General features: G+C 42.2%; 1 protein-coding gene across 1 annotated transcript in view; it reads right to left on the bottom strand.

Annotated features, from left to right (window-relative positions):
• PRDM10 (PR/SET domain 10) overlaps nucleotides 1-13,833 on the bottom strand; it is a gene marked incomplete at its 3' end in the record, with an annotated part of 75,067 nt that overhangs the window by 46,600 nt on the left and 14,634 nt on the right. The window contains 7 exon segments of the mRNA XM_034754894.1: nucleotides 370-573; nucleotides 1,884-2,125; nucleotides 2,608-2,827; nucleotides 4,567-4,686; nucleotides 8,184-8,243; nucleotides 10,197-10,361; nucleotides 12,723-12,912. Of these exon segments, the coding sequence (XP_034610785.1) occupies nucleotides 370-573; nucleotides 1,884-2,125; nucleotides 2,608-2,827; nucleotides 4,567-4,686; nucleotides 8,184-8,243; nucleotides 10,197-10,361; nucleotides 12,723-12,815 (1,104 nt within the window).

Here is a 13,833-nt window from a genome sequence, read left to right as displayed (position 1 = left end):
TGGGGGCGGTGAGAAGCGGCGCAGGTGAGCGATGTGCTGGCCGCGGCTTCTCGCTGCCCCCATTGGCCCGGGACGGCGAACCGCGGCCAGTGGGGGCCACGATCGGCTGAACCTGCCGCGTCAGCAGGTAAATAAAACTGGCCTGGCCCGGCCCGCCAGGGTGCTTAGCCTGGCGAGCCGCGTGCCAAACGTTGCCAACCCCTGGTCTACACTAAAGTTATAACTAAGTCCAGGGATAACAGGGTTTCAATTTGTAGCATAGGTGGGATCTTAACTGAGTTGGGTATTTGGGATATTTTCTACATTTCAATTTACCTTCTTTCCCACTATAAAGGGGAATCATGATGGGTGAGCACTGCAGTCTCTTACCTTCAGTTCCTGTTTGGGCTCCACATTCTTAATTGTTGTATAATAAATATGGTGGCCATACTGGTATGCCACCAGGTTCTGCTCCAGGTGGTTTTGGGCTGGACGCACAAACATCATCCAGTTACAAAGCGCCTCACTGGACAGCTCAAACCACAGATCCTCTTGTAAATCCCTGTCTTTTCTGTCACCCTTCTCAAGAGACACCTGAGGCAAAAACCAAAATGCACAGAGTAGTCGAATTCCACAGTGGTCACATAATACAAAGGAACCTGAGCCCTTAAAAATCTGTTCTGACAACTACAGCTTCTCCATGAGGAAGGTAATGCAGCCAGAGCTGAGATTTTCACTTTGCCCACAGGACTCCGATAACAGATGGAACCTAGGAAGGGGCTTAAAAATAGACACAGATGGGATCTATGATTGTAAGGGACATGCAAAGACAGTGGACCCTCCCTCAGATGGTGAGTGAAAGAACTATGTTCATTCATCTATACCGGATGTACTTCTGCAAATAGGCCATGGAAACTGGAGATGGCAAAGACCTAATGCAGGGATTGGCAATCTTTGGTATGCGGCCCGTCAGGGAAATCCGCTGGCAGGCCGGGACGGTTTGTTTACCTGCAACGTCCGCAGGTTCAGCCGATCTCAGCTCCCACTGGCCGCGGTTCCTCGCTCCAGGCCAATGGGGGTGCGGGAAGCGGCGTGGGTTGAGGGATGTCCCGCAGCCCCCATTGGCCTAGAATGGTGAACCGCGGCCAGTGGGAGCTGCGATCGGCTGAACCTGTGGACGCTGCAGGTAAACAAACCGTCCCGGCCTGCCAGCGGATTTCCCTGATGGGCCGCATGCCAAAGGTTTCCAATCCCTTACCCAATGTATTAGGTTATGTGGACTAGTGATCGTCAGACTGTGCCTCTACAGATTCTCAAAGCTCTTTGTGGCCTCACCTCCACTGAATACAGGAGTACTCCCAGCATGCAAATCAGTGAGCAAATAGATCAGAGTCATTCAAATCCCTCCTCTTTCATCCAAACAGATTTGAAAAAGGGAGAAAATCCCCCTTCCGTCTAGAAGTCAGGGGAGGAAGAGTCAGAAAGAAGAAATTCTGCCAACTGAAGTCACAGCATGCCACAATGCAATGGCTGCAAAATGTCCTGAGATGGAGTTGCAACGTTTGTGTTGACACTCTGCTTTAGTCAACTAACAGTGAATCATAGCACTCAGTGTCATGAGACAGATCTGTCACAGCACAATAGTATCAGGATGTGCACCTTGACTCTTTTGTGGCTCCCTGCAACTACCTTGGATGACTAAGTAGCTCTCTGGCTGTACCAGGTTGGTAACAGTTGCACTGCAGTAAGATGAAGGTGTCGGGAGAACACCTCTGATAAAATCACAACAACAGATTCTAGGGCACGAAAAACAAGTAGGTGTAAGGTGTCTCTCTTTCTCTCACACACACACACACACACACACACACACACACACACACACACACACACACTCAGAGTGTTACCTTTAAATGGATGTAGCAGTCTTTCAGTTCAGTTTGTCTGACCAGCGGTCCCTCCACGGGGCCAAACTGTGTGCGTTTGGGAATGCGTCTTTTGGAGAACACTCCGCCCAGGAACCTGTCTATATAGAGCACCAGGGGCAGGCTGGCTCTTGCTCTGGTCAGCACTGGCCGGTTTGGGATTGGGTGCAAGGGTCCATGTTTCGGACACACCGAGGGATGTGCGTTATTACACTCTTCACACCCTGCAACACAGTCAGAGAGGAAATGAATAATGGACATGAATTCCCATGCACTGGCATAAAGAAAGGCCCTTACACACAAGATATGATCCCCCTTTAACTGCCTCTGACCTGAATATTTGCCAGAAACTGCTGCAGGTACCACAGCACTCAAGCTAATGGTCTGTTTATGCTTTAAGAAAACTGTCATCTTACAATGAAACATAGAAGAGAAGCCTCACGTTTTACTTATAAGCAAACAGTCCACTTACTCCTTGAAAGCATCTCAGAGGCGCCAGCTAATGGAGAATGCAGTTGCCCACCATCGAAGTCAGATAAAGGCTGGTGTGAGTATATATGCTTCTAGGTGCAATCCGAGGTGTTGGCTATGATCTCTAAAGCCCCGCATGGTCTTTGACTCCACTTACCAAATGGTTGACCAAAAAAACAACCAACTAGGGAAGGGGGAAGAGGGCAGTAAACTAAATGCTTCCTCTTACGCTTACACAGATCATGGGGGTCAAAGGGTCGAGGTGGATCTGGGTCCCATTCATCCAAGTCGGTGTCTTCCCCATCTTCGTCTTCATCTTCATCATCCTCGTCGTCGTCATCATCTTCCTCTTTCGTTTCCATCCTCCCCATTGGGTTCTGCAAAGGTGCTAAAGGATCAGAACCATCCACTGCCTCCATAGGAGGTAATACCTGGTTATGCACTGGTAATGATGCCTGAGGAAAGAATTCACAACACAAAGTTAGATGGTTCTCCTATCCAGAGGGGATCAAAGCTCACAATTAGATCATCACCTCTATCACAAAGGCAAGAAAACAAGATTACTGCTAATCTACTCTTCACCTCTTTGTTTCCTTTGGTAACCAAACAGAAAATGAGGGAGAGTGAAATCATGAATATATCACTGCTGAGCCCATGTGCCCTGTAATGCTTCACTGTTCATAGTACTGTGAACCTTCCCAGGTAGGCGGTTGGTGAAAATATCTACCCAACTCCATAAAACAGTGACACATCAGGAGGATGCACCAAATGAGAGGAATTTTGAACCTTCAGAGGGTCTTAGCAACTAAACAAATCCCACTCCCTATCCGTGCTTGAAGAAAGTACCTTGGGTCTATCTTAATTTATAAAATGCAATTATTCAATGCTCTGACATATGATCTTCTCCCTCCTACCACGAAAGCAAATGAAAACAACCCCTTACATACACACAGAGGCAGAGTTCACAATCTCTCTCTCACACACACTCTCTCTCTCGCACGCACATGCAAACACACACACACCACACAGGCAGAGTTCAATAACACAGTAGATAATTAAGATCTAAAATCCTATCAACGTAAGACAACAAGGCTTAATAGCTAACGGGTGTTTTGTTTTAGCTCTAATTTTAATGAAGATTTTCTTTGTCTTCATCCACACAAAAAGCAGAGGTAAATTCTCCACAATGTACAAAAATATCCAACCTCCAAAACAGGTCTCTCAGAAAGAGAACAAGAAAGATTATACAGGTTTGTCGCATCTTACGCGCATTTAACATGTGCGAATTCAGCTTTACACGGTCGGCAAAAACAAAAACAAAAAAAAGAGAAAAATAACAATTTAAATACTGTTCATGTAGTGCGGGCAATTCTGCCTGCCATTACACTCAATGTAATTTTGACTATACGCGGTTTTCGCTTTACGCGCTGACCGTGGAACGTAACCCCAGCGTAAGATGAAACAGACCTGTATATTGTAAAACCTGTCTTAACAGACTACCAAAAAGAGAACAACCGACACTGGTCACATATAATATCAGGGATTACTAAATTTGATACTCAAAGCCTTGGGAGAATACTTTAAAGCAGGGGTTCTCAAACTTCATTGCACCGCAACCCACTGCTGACAACAAAAATTATTTCCTGACCCCAGGAAGTGGGACTGAAGCCTGAGCCTGCCCAAGTCCCACTGTCCCAGGTCGGGGAGGAGCGGGGGCAAAGTCCGAGTCCCACTGCAGGGGGTCCAAAGCTGAAGCTCAAGGGCTTCAGTCCCAGGCAGGGGGCCTGAAATCTGAGTCCTGCCGCCCAGGGCCGAAGCCCTCAGGCTTTGGCTTCGGCCCTGGGCAGTGGGGCTCGGGCTTCATCCCCGGGCCCCAGCAAGTTTAAGCCAGCCCCGGAGACCCCATTCAAAGGGGGTCCCGACCCACAGTTTGAGAACCGCTGCTTTAAAGTGATTGCTTCAGATAGAACAGTCCCTAGAGCATGTTTCACTATACATTAAACAAATATCCCCCGCCCCCTCAAAAAAGCCCCATATTGCATGATAAGACAGTGGAATGCTGTAGAAGCCTTCACTAAAACTTTTTTTTGCATCGCTTCTTGCATCACTCAGACATATTTAATCATCTGTTTCCATGGAGCAGTGACATCAGAGTACCTTTACAGTTAAAAGAAAAGGGGTCCTGTCAACTTACTCTGTCTGCTTGTGGACCCTGCTCCAGAGCCATTTGCTGTGGGGATTCGGCAACGTTGCCGAGCACGGAGAGGTTGGTGGAATTCATGCTCTGAGCAGCGGCAGGCAAGAGCACAGTTACCTAAAATCACAGGCACTCATTTTAGCACTGCAGCATTTCTATCAGTCACTTACACACGGGCAATGCCCTGCATATAAAGCTTCTTGGAGCTCTTCACAAGATGAAAAAAAATGCAGAGTTCTAAAGGTGTTTTTGGTAGAGGTGATGGGCCTGAACCAAGCACCTGGACCCAAGCATTCCTGAATTGGAGGGAAAGGGTTTTGAATCCAGATCTGAATTTTCCAGCTTTAGCATATTCCATCTCCGGCTTTCAGCTTTAATTTAAGATCTTTTCCAGTCTGGGATTAAAACCATGCTAGCTGCAAGTGTGTTTAAATGCCCTTTAGCTAGCTGGTTCCTGCTAGAACTAATGCACCAGGGACTTTGTTTTTTCTTTTGTTCTTCCCACATACACACTTTTCCCTCCCTTTTCCTTTCCCTTGCAACAAAGACTATAGCTCCCTAATTTCTTCTCTGTTTCTTTAACAAACCAAGGAACAATACATTAAAGAAACCAGTAATAAAAAGATTAAGTTGAGGGATGAAGCACTCAAAACTCGGGATTCCAAAAGTTAGCATTATCTACTGCCCTCCTTAGTTGGCCACACGGCACATGTAGTATTTTTCTATTCTTGTTTTCCTTGTTATAGTAACACACATCTTAATTTACAATATTATTGAGTGCATTAATTTACCTCTCCCATAGAACAATTTAGATGTGTAAGACTGCTGAATTAATATTGCAGGAATGACCTTTCCTGACTTTTGAGTGCTGCTTTCTACTTATCTATGCAGGTATTTTACATGACGTTCATCACTGTGCTGTCTGAACTTTCACCTTTCTTAATCTTTAACATTGCATCGGTGCTAGTGTTGCATATAATTATATAAGCAGTCTTTCAACTGAGACACAAACCCATGTCCATCTATAGAGAGGCCTTGAGAGAACTAAATGATGATCAAAAACCAGAACAAAAGGTGTGCAGTCAAGAACAGAGAGGGAGAAAGTCCCTCTTATAGATATATATATATATGGAGGTGGTATATGTTTTCTAATTCTAGTTCTGCTCTAAAAGAGATAATATTAGAACAGCCCAGGCTTCACTAGGGGCTAGAGTGGGCACTACAGAATGGATGCATTGGCCAGTATATTAGAGAGGTGTAAATTAGTGCAATTCCCCAAAAGGCTGCAAAGTATTCTCTCAGGGAACAGACAAAAAAAACCCCAAACCCCCAAAATACATGGATACTCAAGTTCCTAGTTCATTTGAGTTTGTTGTTGTTTTAATTGGTCTAATTTATAAAATTGCTTTCAAATTAGGACTGCAGAGAGCAGTGTGAAAATGACCAGGATGCAGCCAAGAAGACAGCTGAAATTAACTGTCTGGTATTGACATTTCCTGATGCCAAATGGCAATGCAATAGGCATCATTATTCAGTGGCATGCCTCCAGACCTGCCAGCAATGAGGAGTTCACACAAAGCTTGTGTCTGTGCGTATATCCTATTAGCACCTCCACATATATCACGCTTCAAACACATTGTTACTCTCATCTCCATGACGCGCATTGTAAGGAATCAACATTACTTTAAAAAAAAGCTTGGAATGGCCCTTTCATATCGAGTTCTTTTGAAAGACAGGAGGAGCCTTCTTTATCATTTTAACTGCTATGATTAGTTCAGATGTCACACAGGAAGTGTGTGTGTATAACACCCGCGGAAGCAGCAGCTGCTCTAATGATATGATAACGGCTCACAAACAAATGGAAGGCCTAGCCTGGAAAAATTATGATATTAAAAGATGTTGGTGTAGGGGCAGGACCTTGGTGGGAGGGTTGGGGATATAGAAATAAACCACTTGGTCCCCACGTGGCATATCCTGTTATTATCAGGAGATACCGTATGTGTGGGCAGGGCCGGCGCTTCCATTTAGACGACCTAGGCAGTTGCCTAGGGCACCAGGATTTGGGGGGGCGGCAATTCGGCGGCGGGGGGTCCTTCCGCGCTCCAGGTCTTCGGCGGCAGTTCTGCGGCGGGTCCTTCACTCGCTCCGGGACCCGCCGCCGAAGTGTCCCGAAGACCGGGAGTGCGGAAGGACCCCCCCGCTGCAGAATTGCCGACAATGACCAGGAGCACGGAAGGACCCCTGCCTAGAGCGCCAAAAACCCTGGCGCCGCTCCTGTGTGTGGGGATGGGAACCAGTATCTTTGCTGTGTTTTAAGTGTATAACTTGCATTGTTTCTGTTTTTAAGTTTGATCAGACATTTACAGCCTGCTGAAAAAACACAGATTAAACAGACAATAATAAGGGTGGGAGTTGTTTGTTATTTTTAAATGTGAATCCAATCTAATAAAAAATGCCAGAATGGCAACTACGGACTGCAATCCTCTATCCACAGAATAGGTGGAGCACAGACAACAGCACTGTAAGCGTCCTTCGCATTCTACCCATGCTCCTCGACCCTGATCTGGAGGGTCTCCTTCTAGCAGTGAGAAAGGACCTTGTTCTCTGTCTCTGTTCATTCCTTTGAGTCTCTGCTGAGACTGTCAACAAGGTTGCAGGAGAGAATCAATTGTAGTGGTAGCTTTTATACTATGGAAATGATTGAGATCTACCATTTCACTTCATATAGGTCACTAAACAGCTATCAAATGGTCATGATTTTTAAATCAGTAATGACCAGGGCTGACTTTAAACCAATAACCTAGAAGTGAAAGTATCCATATCTTATTACCATTTCCTTGAACTATCCAATCCTTGGATACATATTAGATAAAATGAAAAACAATCCTTCTCCACCCACCCAGAAAAAAAAATCTTGCATCATCCAGCCTTCACAACCACAGTCCTCAATTTCATGCTACTCCTAGTCAATTTTAAACTGGTGAGCACATCAAGCAGAAAGCCTGGAATACACATATCAGACACGGACCAAGTAATTTAACTATTTAGCCTTTACAATTACTTTCCTAAGAAATACCTGAGAAATGTTTGGCAAATTAAGAACTGGATCCATAATAGTCCATTGATATCAGCAGAAAGACTCCATTGACTTCAATGGTCTTTGGATCAGACCCTGTCTGAGGAAACCTAGAAGCCCTGGCTACCTGTGACTACACTAAAAACCAAAAGACGTAACAAAACAAAACAAAATCACACAGATCTATTCTCCCATTTAAAGGGACACTGTTGAGGGATTTTTCATAAAATTAAGGAGGAAAAAAAATCAGAGTAGTAGTAATATAACCCCTTTAAAGCTTAAAACTGAATTCTGCTACAATTTTTCTACTCATTTATACACACATTGGTCAAGATAGCACTGGCTTGTTATTGTAAGATTGGTTGTTCATGATCACCAAAAAGCTGGTACTGAATGACTGAAAGAGAACACGATTTGTTCTGGACATAACTCAAAGTACCACAGTAGAATACACAATTCACGACAGTGCCCCTTTGCATTCCCTGAGAGTTCTTTCACTGTGGTATTCAGGATCCTGTAGAAAAAAAATGCTTCTCACCTGCTGTGTTGTGGCATCCTGCTGGACATAAGCCACTTGGGACGGGTCTGTAAACAGAGTCTAAACAAAGCGAAAAAGGCTTATCAATCAGGCCTCAGTTTACTACCAAATCACACAAAGAGAATTACTCTCCTGCTAAGAAGCAACCTATGTAAGAATTATTTATTTTATTGACGTCTAAAGTGCATATTACAGGGACAGCTGTATTCAATTTATACCAGTAACCCTATGTATGTAGAAATTAAACTGAAACTAGTGGCCTCCATATAGACTAGTGGCAGCTCCATAAAAGGATAATAATTTTACATTAATATAGCATCTTTCATTCAGATACCCAAAATGTGTTTACAGACTTTACTGATCGTATATATGGAATAATATTTTTCTCCATTGCTAAAGGGTAACAACCTCTAGGATGAAATACAACAGCTGTTTAACAGTACACAGCAACACTACAGAACAATTTAAGGCAAGAATTTAGACATATTGGATTCAATTGAAATTACAGGGGGATTTAGAGAGGTAAAATGTTTACCCAAAATGGAATTGAGACAGGATCAAAGAAGTTGGAGATAGAAGACTGTTAGACTACTAATTCCATCATTCTGCAAGTGTGGGAGCTAGCCCCTTGAAAGAAGATGTATCAAACAGCTCCTATATTTAAACAATTTTTAATGGCTACAAGTGGTCAGGAAGTTGGTTTTTAATCTCATGTGAGAAATGACACCTCCAGCATTGTTTTAGTAACTAGAAGGAGTGCCACCCAGTGAACCACGATCACCACTTCTCATCTGGGGAGAGAAAACCCTAGGAAAACTAAGTACTGACCAAGGTCAACTCTGCTTGGCTTCTGAAATTTAAAAATATCACCCCTTGAAGGGGTCTGGCTGCAGGTTGAATAAACACAATACTGTCAAAACTCAATCAGTGCTTTATAATGCAGTGTGCTCAAATGTAAGTTAGTGTCCTATTTACACACTACAGCCTCTTTTGAACAATAAGACTAAGTCTGAGGGCCTTCTGAGGTACGTGATTAGTAACTTTCTAGGCGATTTCCATTCGTGAGCTATTTCCTCCCACAACACCTCAATCCCTCACCACTTTGTTCTCAAACTGGATGGGACTTGAAGATTGCTGGCAGCTTATGCACTATATTATGATAAACTCTGTATATACTATCTCAGAGCTGTATGACATAGGTGGAAAATGGGGCAAAAGGCAACTCTGGTGTTGCCCCATATACCAAATACAGTTCCTTTACAATGTTAATATGCATGCTGCCATATTAGCAAAGGGATTAAATGCTCTTGACAAGGTTTCTCTCCCTTTAAATATATTATATATACACATGGAGATATAGATACATACATATACATCACATAAAATATATGCTATCAGGAACATCAGTTATTAGATATTTATTTAATCTAATAATTATGCAAGACAAAAATCAGACCTCTCAAATCAATTGTTTTGCCTAAATAAGGATTACTGGGTTAGAGCCAATGCTTTCAGATCCTATGACAAAAAGTGCTATACAAGTGCGGAATCTATTATTATTATTATTATTATTATTAATTACCAGAACTGTGCTGTGCAAAATAAAGAGACTGTTTCTAAGAAAAGCATGGATTAAGCAGCACCTCTTCCCTCTCCTAAGTATTCACAGCCTAGAGCTTTTAGCGTTTTATGGAATAAGGTGCAGGCAGAATTTCTACAATGATTACAAACAGCTTTGATTTAATTACAGTCCAGTCTAACTGAAGTGAAATAGCCAGTACTTCGTGGTTAATAGCCCCAGCATCCCTTGATTACCACATATGCAGAGTTGATTGGAATTAACAGTATATACTCCCTCTTCACCAACGGTTAGAGAGAGGTGGCTATGCACAGCTGATAGCCATTATACAAATCACATAACTTTGCAGGTAGCTGGCTTTAATCCTGAATTAAATTATTACTCTGTGCAGCCCACAGGGGGCAGGAAGGGGATAGATGTGGAACTACACGTGCCTGCGTAGCCTCCACAGGATGGATGTAAACCAACGTGTGCTCCGAGGTGTCCACTGAGGTGTAAGAGGTGCCATCTGCTGTGTAGACCACCTGCTGCGGGGGACGGTCCTGATCATCACTGTACACAATTTGTGCCACTGTTCCACCTTCAGGGACAAAATGCACCTGGAGAAGAAATGAAGATGATATCCTTAAATAAATGTCTCTGTGAAAGTGTCCACAAACACACTCATAATAGCCATATTCATCATGTAAAGACCTCCTGAGTCCATTCTACACAGCCAATTGCTATGGACATAACACAAAAATCATTGTATAATTTGGACTGAGAAGCCTAATCTAAATGCCAGTGAGGTAGAATCCTGCACATAAAAATCACTACATCCTTTTCCTTTTTACACTGCATTTTAACTAGAGACATAAATATTTATACACAACCATTCCTAACATTTAGTTCTTGGATCATTCTTCTTCCTTCTGCTTTTTGCAAAAAGAAGTTGAGATGATACAGGACAAGCCTTGTTAATTGTTTATATACTTTTTCAATTTATTTTAATACAATTTTGTGGATTTATATTATTTCATTCATTCCATTTTGTATTTGGATAGTAATTATTTAGTTCTTATTTGAACAGCTAACATAGTTCATTAACTTACTGATGCTGCTGCAAGTGATACTACTATATCTGTAATGTTGGAATGTGATATGTGGGATTGTTTCCCTGTAGGATGTACATGCATAAAGCTATTTGAATGGAAAAAAATATAATTGCAAAAATTATTTGATAGCTCCTAAAGCTGCTAATGGGATACAGAGACTGCACCTCCAGACCAGCAGTTCATATCTAGCCAGGTAGTGACTGGAAATTGTTGTCCACGATGGCCTGTCTGAAATGAGTTGTTCTCAATCTTGTTGCCAGTAGGCAAGTGTTCTCTTCTTGACAACTTTGAGCTGAAGTGCTCAGAAATTTTGAAAACTGGGCCATTTATTTAGATACCTAAATATGGAATTAGGAACCTAACTTTAGATATCCATTTCCAAAGTATCTTAGCCAGAGTATATGCAGGTACTGCACTTTCACAGAGTTTGAAATAAAATTCATATTATTTTATTAAAACTTGTTATAAAATAATTGATTTTGTTTGGTCTTTTGGGATATTTTTTCTAAGAAAAAACATAAGCATCTTAGTTTAGGCACTAAATGTAGATCTTGAAAATAAAATGACATTTAAAAACTAATAATAATGATGAGAATAATACATAGCATGCATACAGTGCCTTTCATTTCCAGGATGCTGTGAAAATACTAATGAATCCTCACAACACCCCTTTGCAGTAGCCAGAGGAAGTAAGCATTGTTATTCCCATTTTACAGCAGGAGGAGCTGAGGTACAGACAAATGCAGTTTCTTGCAAAGTCCAGAGAGCAAGTTATTGGGACGGCCAGGATTTCAAGGCCTTACTCACAATCCTATGCAAATTCAGCTAAACAAAAATTGAATAATTGTTTTTAATGTGTATTTTAAATCATTCCGCTGCACTGCTGAGACCCTGAGCAACAGTATCTTACTAATATTTGAGAAGTAAACATGAAACTGATTTGAAACTAATGTGAAACTAATGAATCTTGGTTTTGCTGTCCAAACTGAGTGAAATACAAAGAGTGAAACAGAAGCAATTTAAAGTAAATGAGATTTTTATAAACCTAAGGCCCAATAATAACCACGGTTTAAAAAAAAAATTCTGTATATATGATATTACTTTTGACAGTAATGCTTTGAACTAATCCACATTGGTGCTAGAAAATTAAAGCAAAGTGGATGTGTGATGTGACTTTCTGTTATGCTTACAACGAAAAAATGGCAGTAGGAATCTACTACATATGTATTATGGTCTTGTGTTAGTCATGTGACTAATCCTACTGACATCAGTTGGACTAATTCAATGAATTCTTACACATAAAAGAAGGATTTGGCTGTAGTGGTCACTGAAAATTACATATTTCCTTTTGGCATCACCTCCTCCTGCACTACCACAACACTTTAACCAGAGGTCCGATTAGAAAGAAAGAAATTGTGGTACTTTCCCAAGCTTCCAAGCCCAGCTATGTCCATTTCTGATGCCACTACCAGCAGATTGTGCAAAGCTTCTTATGATTGTCGTTCCCCGGCGCTGTGTGCTTATACTAGCAGTGAAATTGTGGACAATGTTGACATTTAAATGACCATTGGTAGGCTCCAGAAATCACACCCCTCAAAATGAATAGGGATAGTTAATATCTCTCAGAGCTATTGTTTCAAACTCAGACAAACTTCACAGCATTGGTTTACACTCAGTTCAATTGCTCAAGCTTTACTTTGCAAACATAGTGGCTAGGCTTCGATTTCTTCTCAAGCTTAGCTTCTGGAGCACAAGATGGCAGGCTCCGGACAAAAAGTATGAGCTTGTTGACCTGCTGCAAGCAAGCCCAACTCAATCCTTGACTCTAAGAAATAATCAGAGAAAGTACTAGGAGCTGCTAGTCACCTGAGCAGTATTCTGTTCCTGCTCAGCAGATTCAGACCACACCTGTGGACTTTCCTCTTTCGAGTCCATCTCGTCCCTGCTGTGGTGCTCCATGGTGACAGCTATTTACAGGAGCAGTGCTTGGCTGAATAGATTCATCTGTTCGCTATGTCTCTACTCACACAAGACAAGGTGATCTTCTGTAACATGGCTATAATGACAGAAAAGAGACCCAAGATATTAAATAGCCGAGTACATTGCAATCAATTTCCATTGTAACAGAAAGGCAGCTGAAAGGTGTTACTATCTACCACATGCAGGGATGTGCTTCTATGACAGAAGTCTTAATTTTATGAACATATTTTTTCTCAGTTCTCTTTCCCAAATCCTGCTGTACAGTATTTTCTATCCACAGTAGATGAGGAAACAGGTCAACAACTGCAAATGGCAGAGCTCCTTAGGAGGCCTGGGAGAAACAGATCCATCCTGCAGCACTGAATGTGATAATTATTGCAGAGCAGAGAGGAGTTTAAAAAAGATCCATTTCCCTTCCCTCAAGGTCATCACATTACACTGATCATCCATGAGCTTAGGGTTAGACTGGATTCCTTTTGAAGCCCATCACTGCTGCTCCTGCACTGGTCAGAAAGGGTTTGTTTCTTCCTGGCAACAGGATGTTCCGTCTACAACTTTCTCAGCCTCTAGTGGCCTAGGGATCAAGAGACAGTGCTGGGAATTGAACCTCAGTCTTTCACAAAAATAATCATTATGTTCAGAGGCAGCCACTGTTTTCTCAATGTTTTTGTTTAATTTTTAGTGCAACACTAAACCAATCATGAGTTTAGAGGCAACTCTCCATGTGCAGCTGGCATTTCAGATACTATTAAACGAGACATTTTTTTAAACAGCGAGAGAGAAGAACAATGAAGCTTAAATTCTAATCGATGTGAGCCTGGAAACTTTGACAAATTGCTTCCATGGTAGGTTTTATTCACCCCTTGCGATTTTATCGGAGCCTCTCAAGCTGCCATTGGGAATCTCAGAAGTGTAATTTACAGCTCTGCTGATTGGTTTAGTCAGTCATTCAGCACCTTCCCAGTCCTTCGTCTCCAATGTCATATTAAATCATAGA

This window comes from Trachemys scripta, chromosome 21 (genome assembly GCF_013100865.1).
Source record: "Trachemys scripta elegans isolate TJP31775 chromosome 21, CAS_Tse_1.0, whole genome shotgun sequence".
Lineage (NCBI taxonomy): Eukaryota > Metazoa > Chordata > Testudines > Emydidae > Trachemys > Trachemys scripta.
The sequence above is the reverse complement of the archived record's forward strand: the minus strand, read 5'-3'. Positions and strand labels throughout refer to the sequence as shown.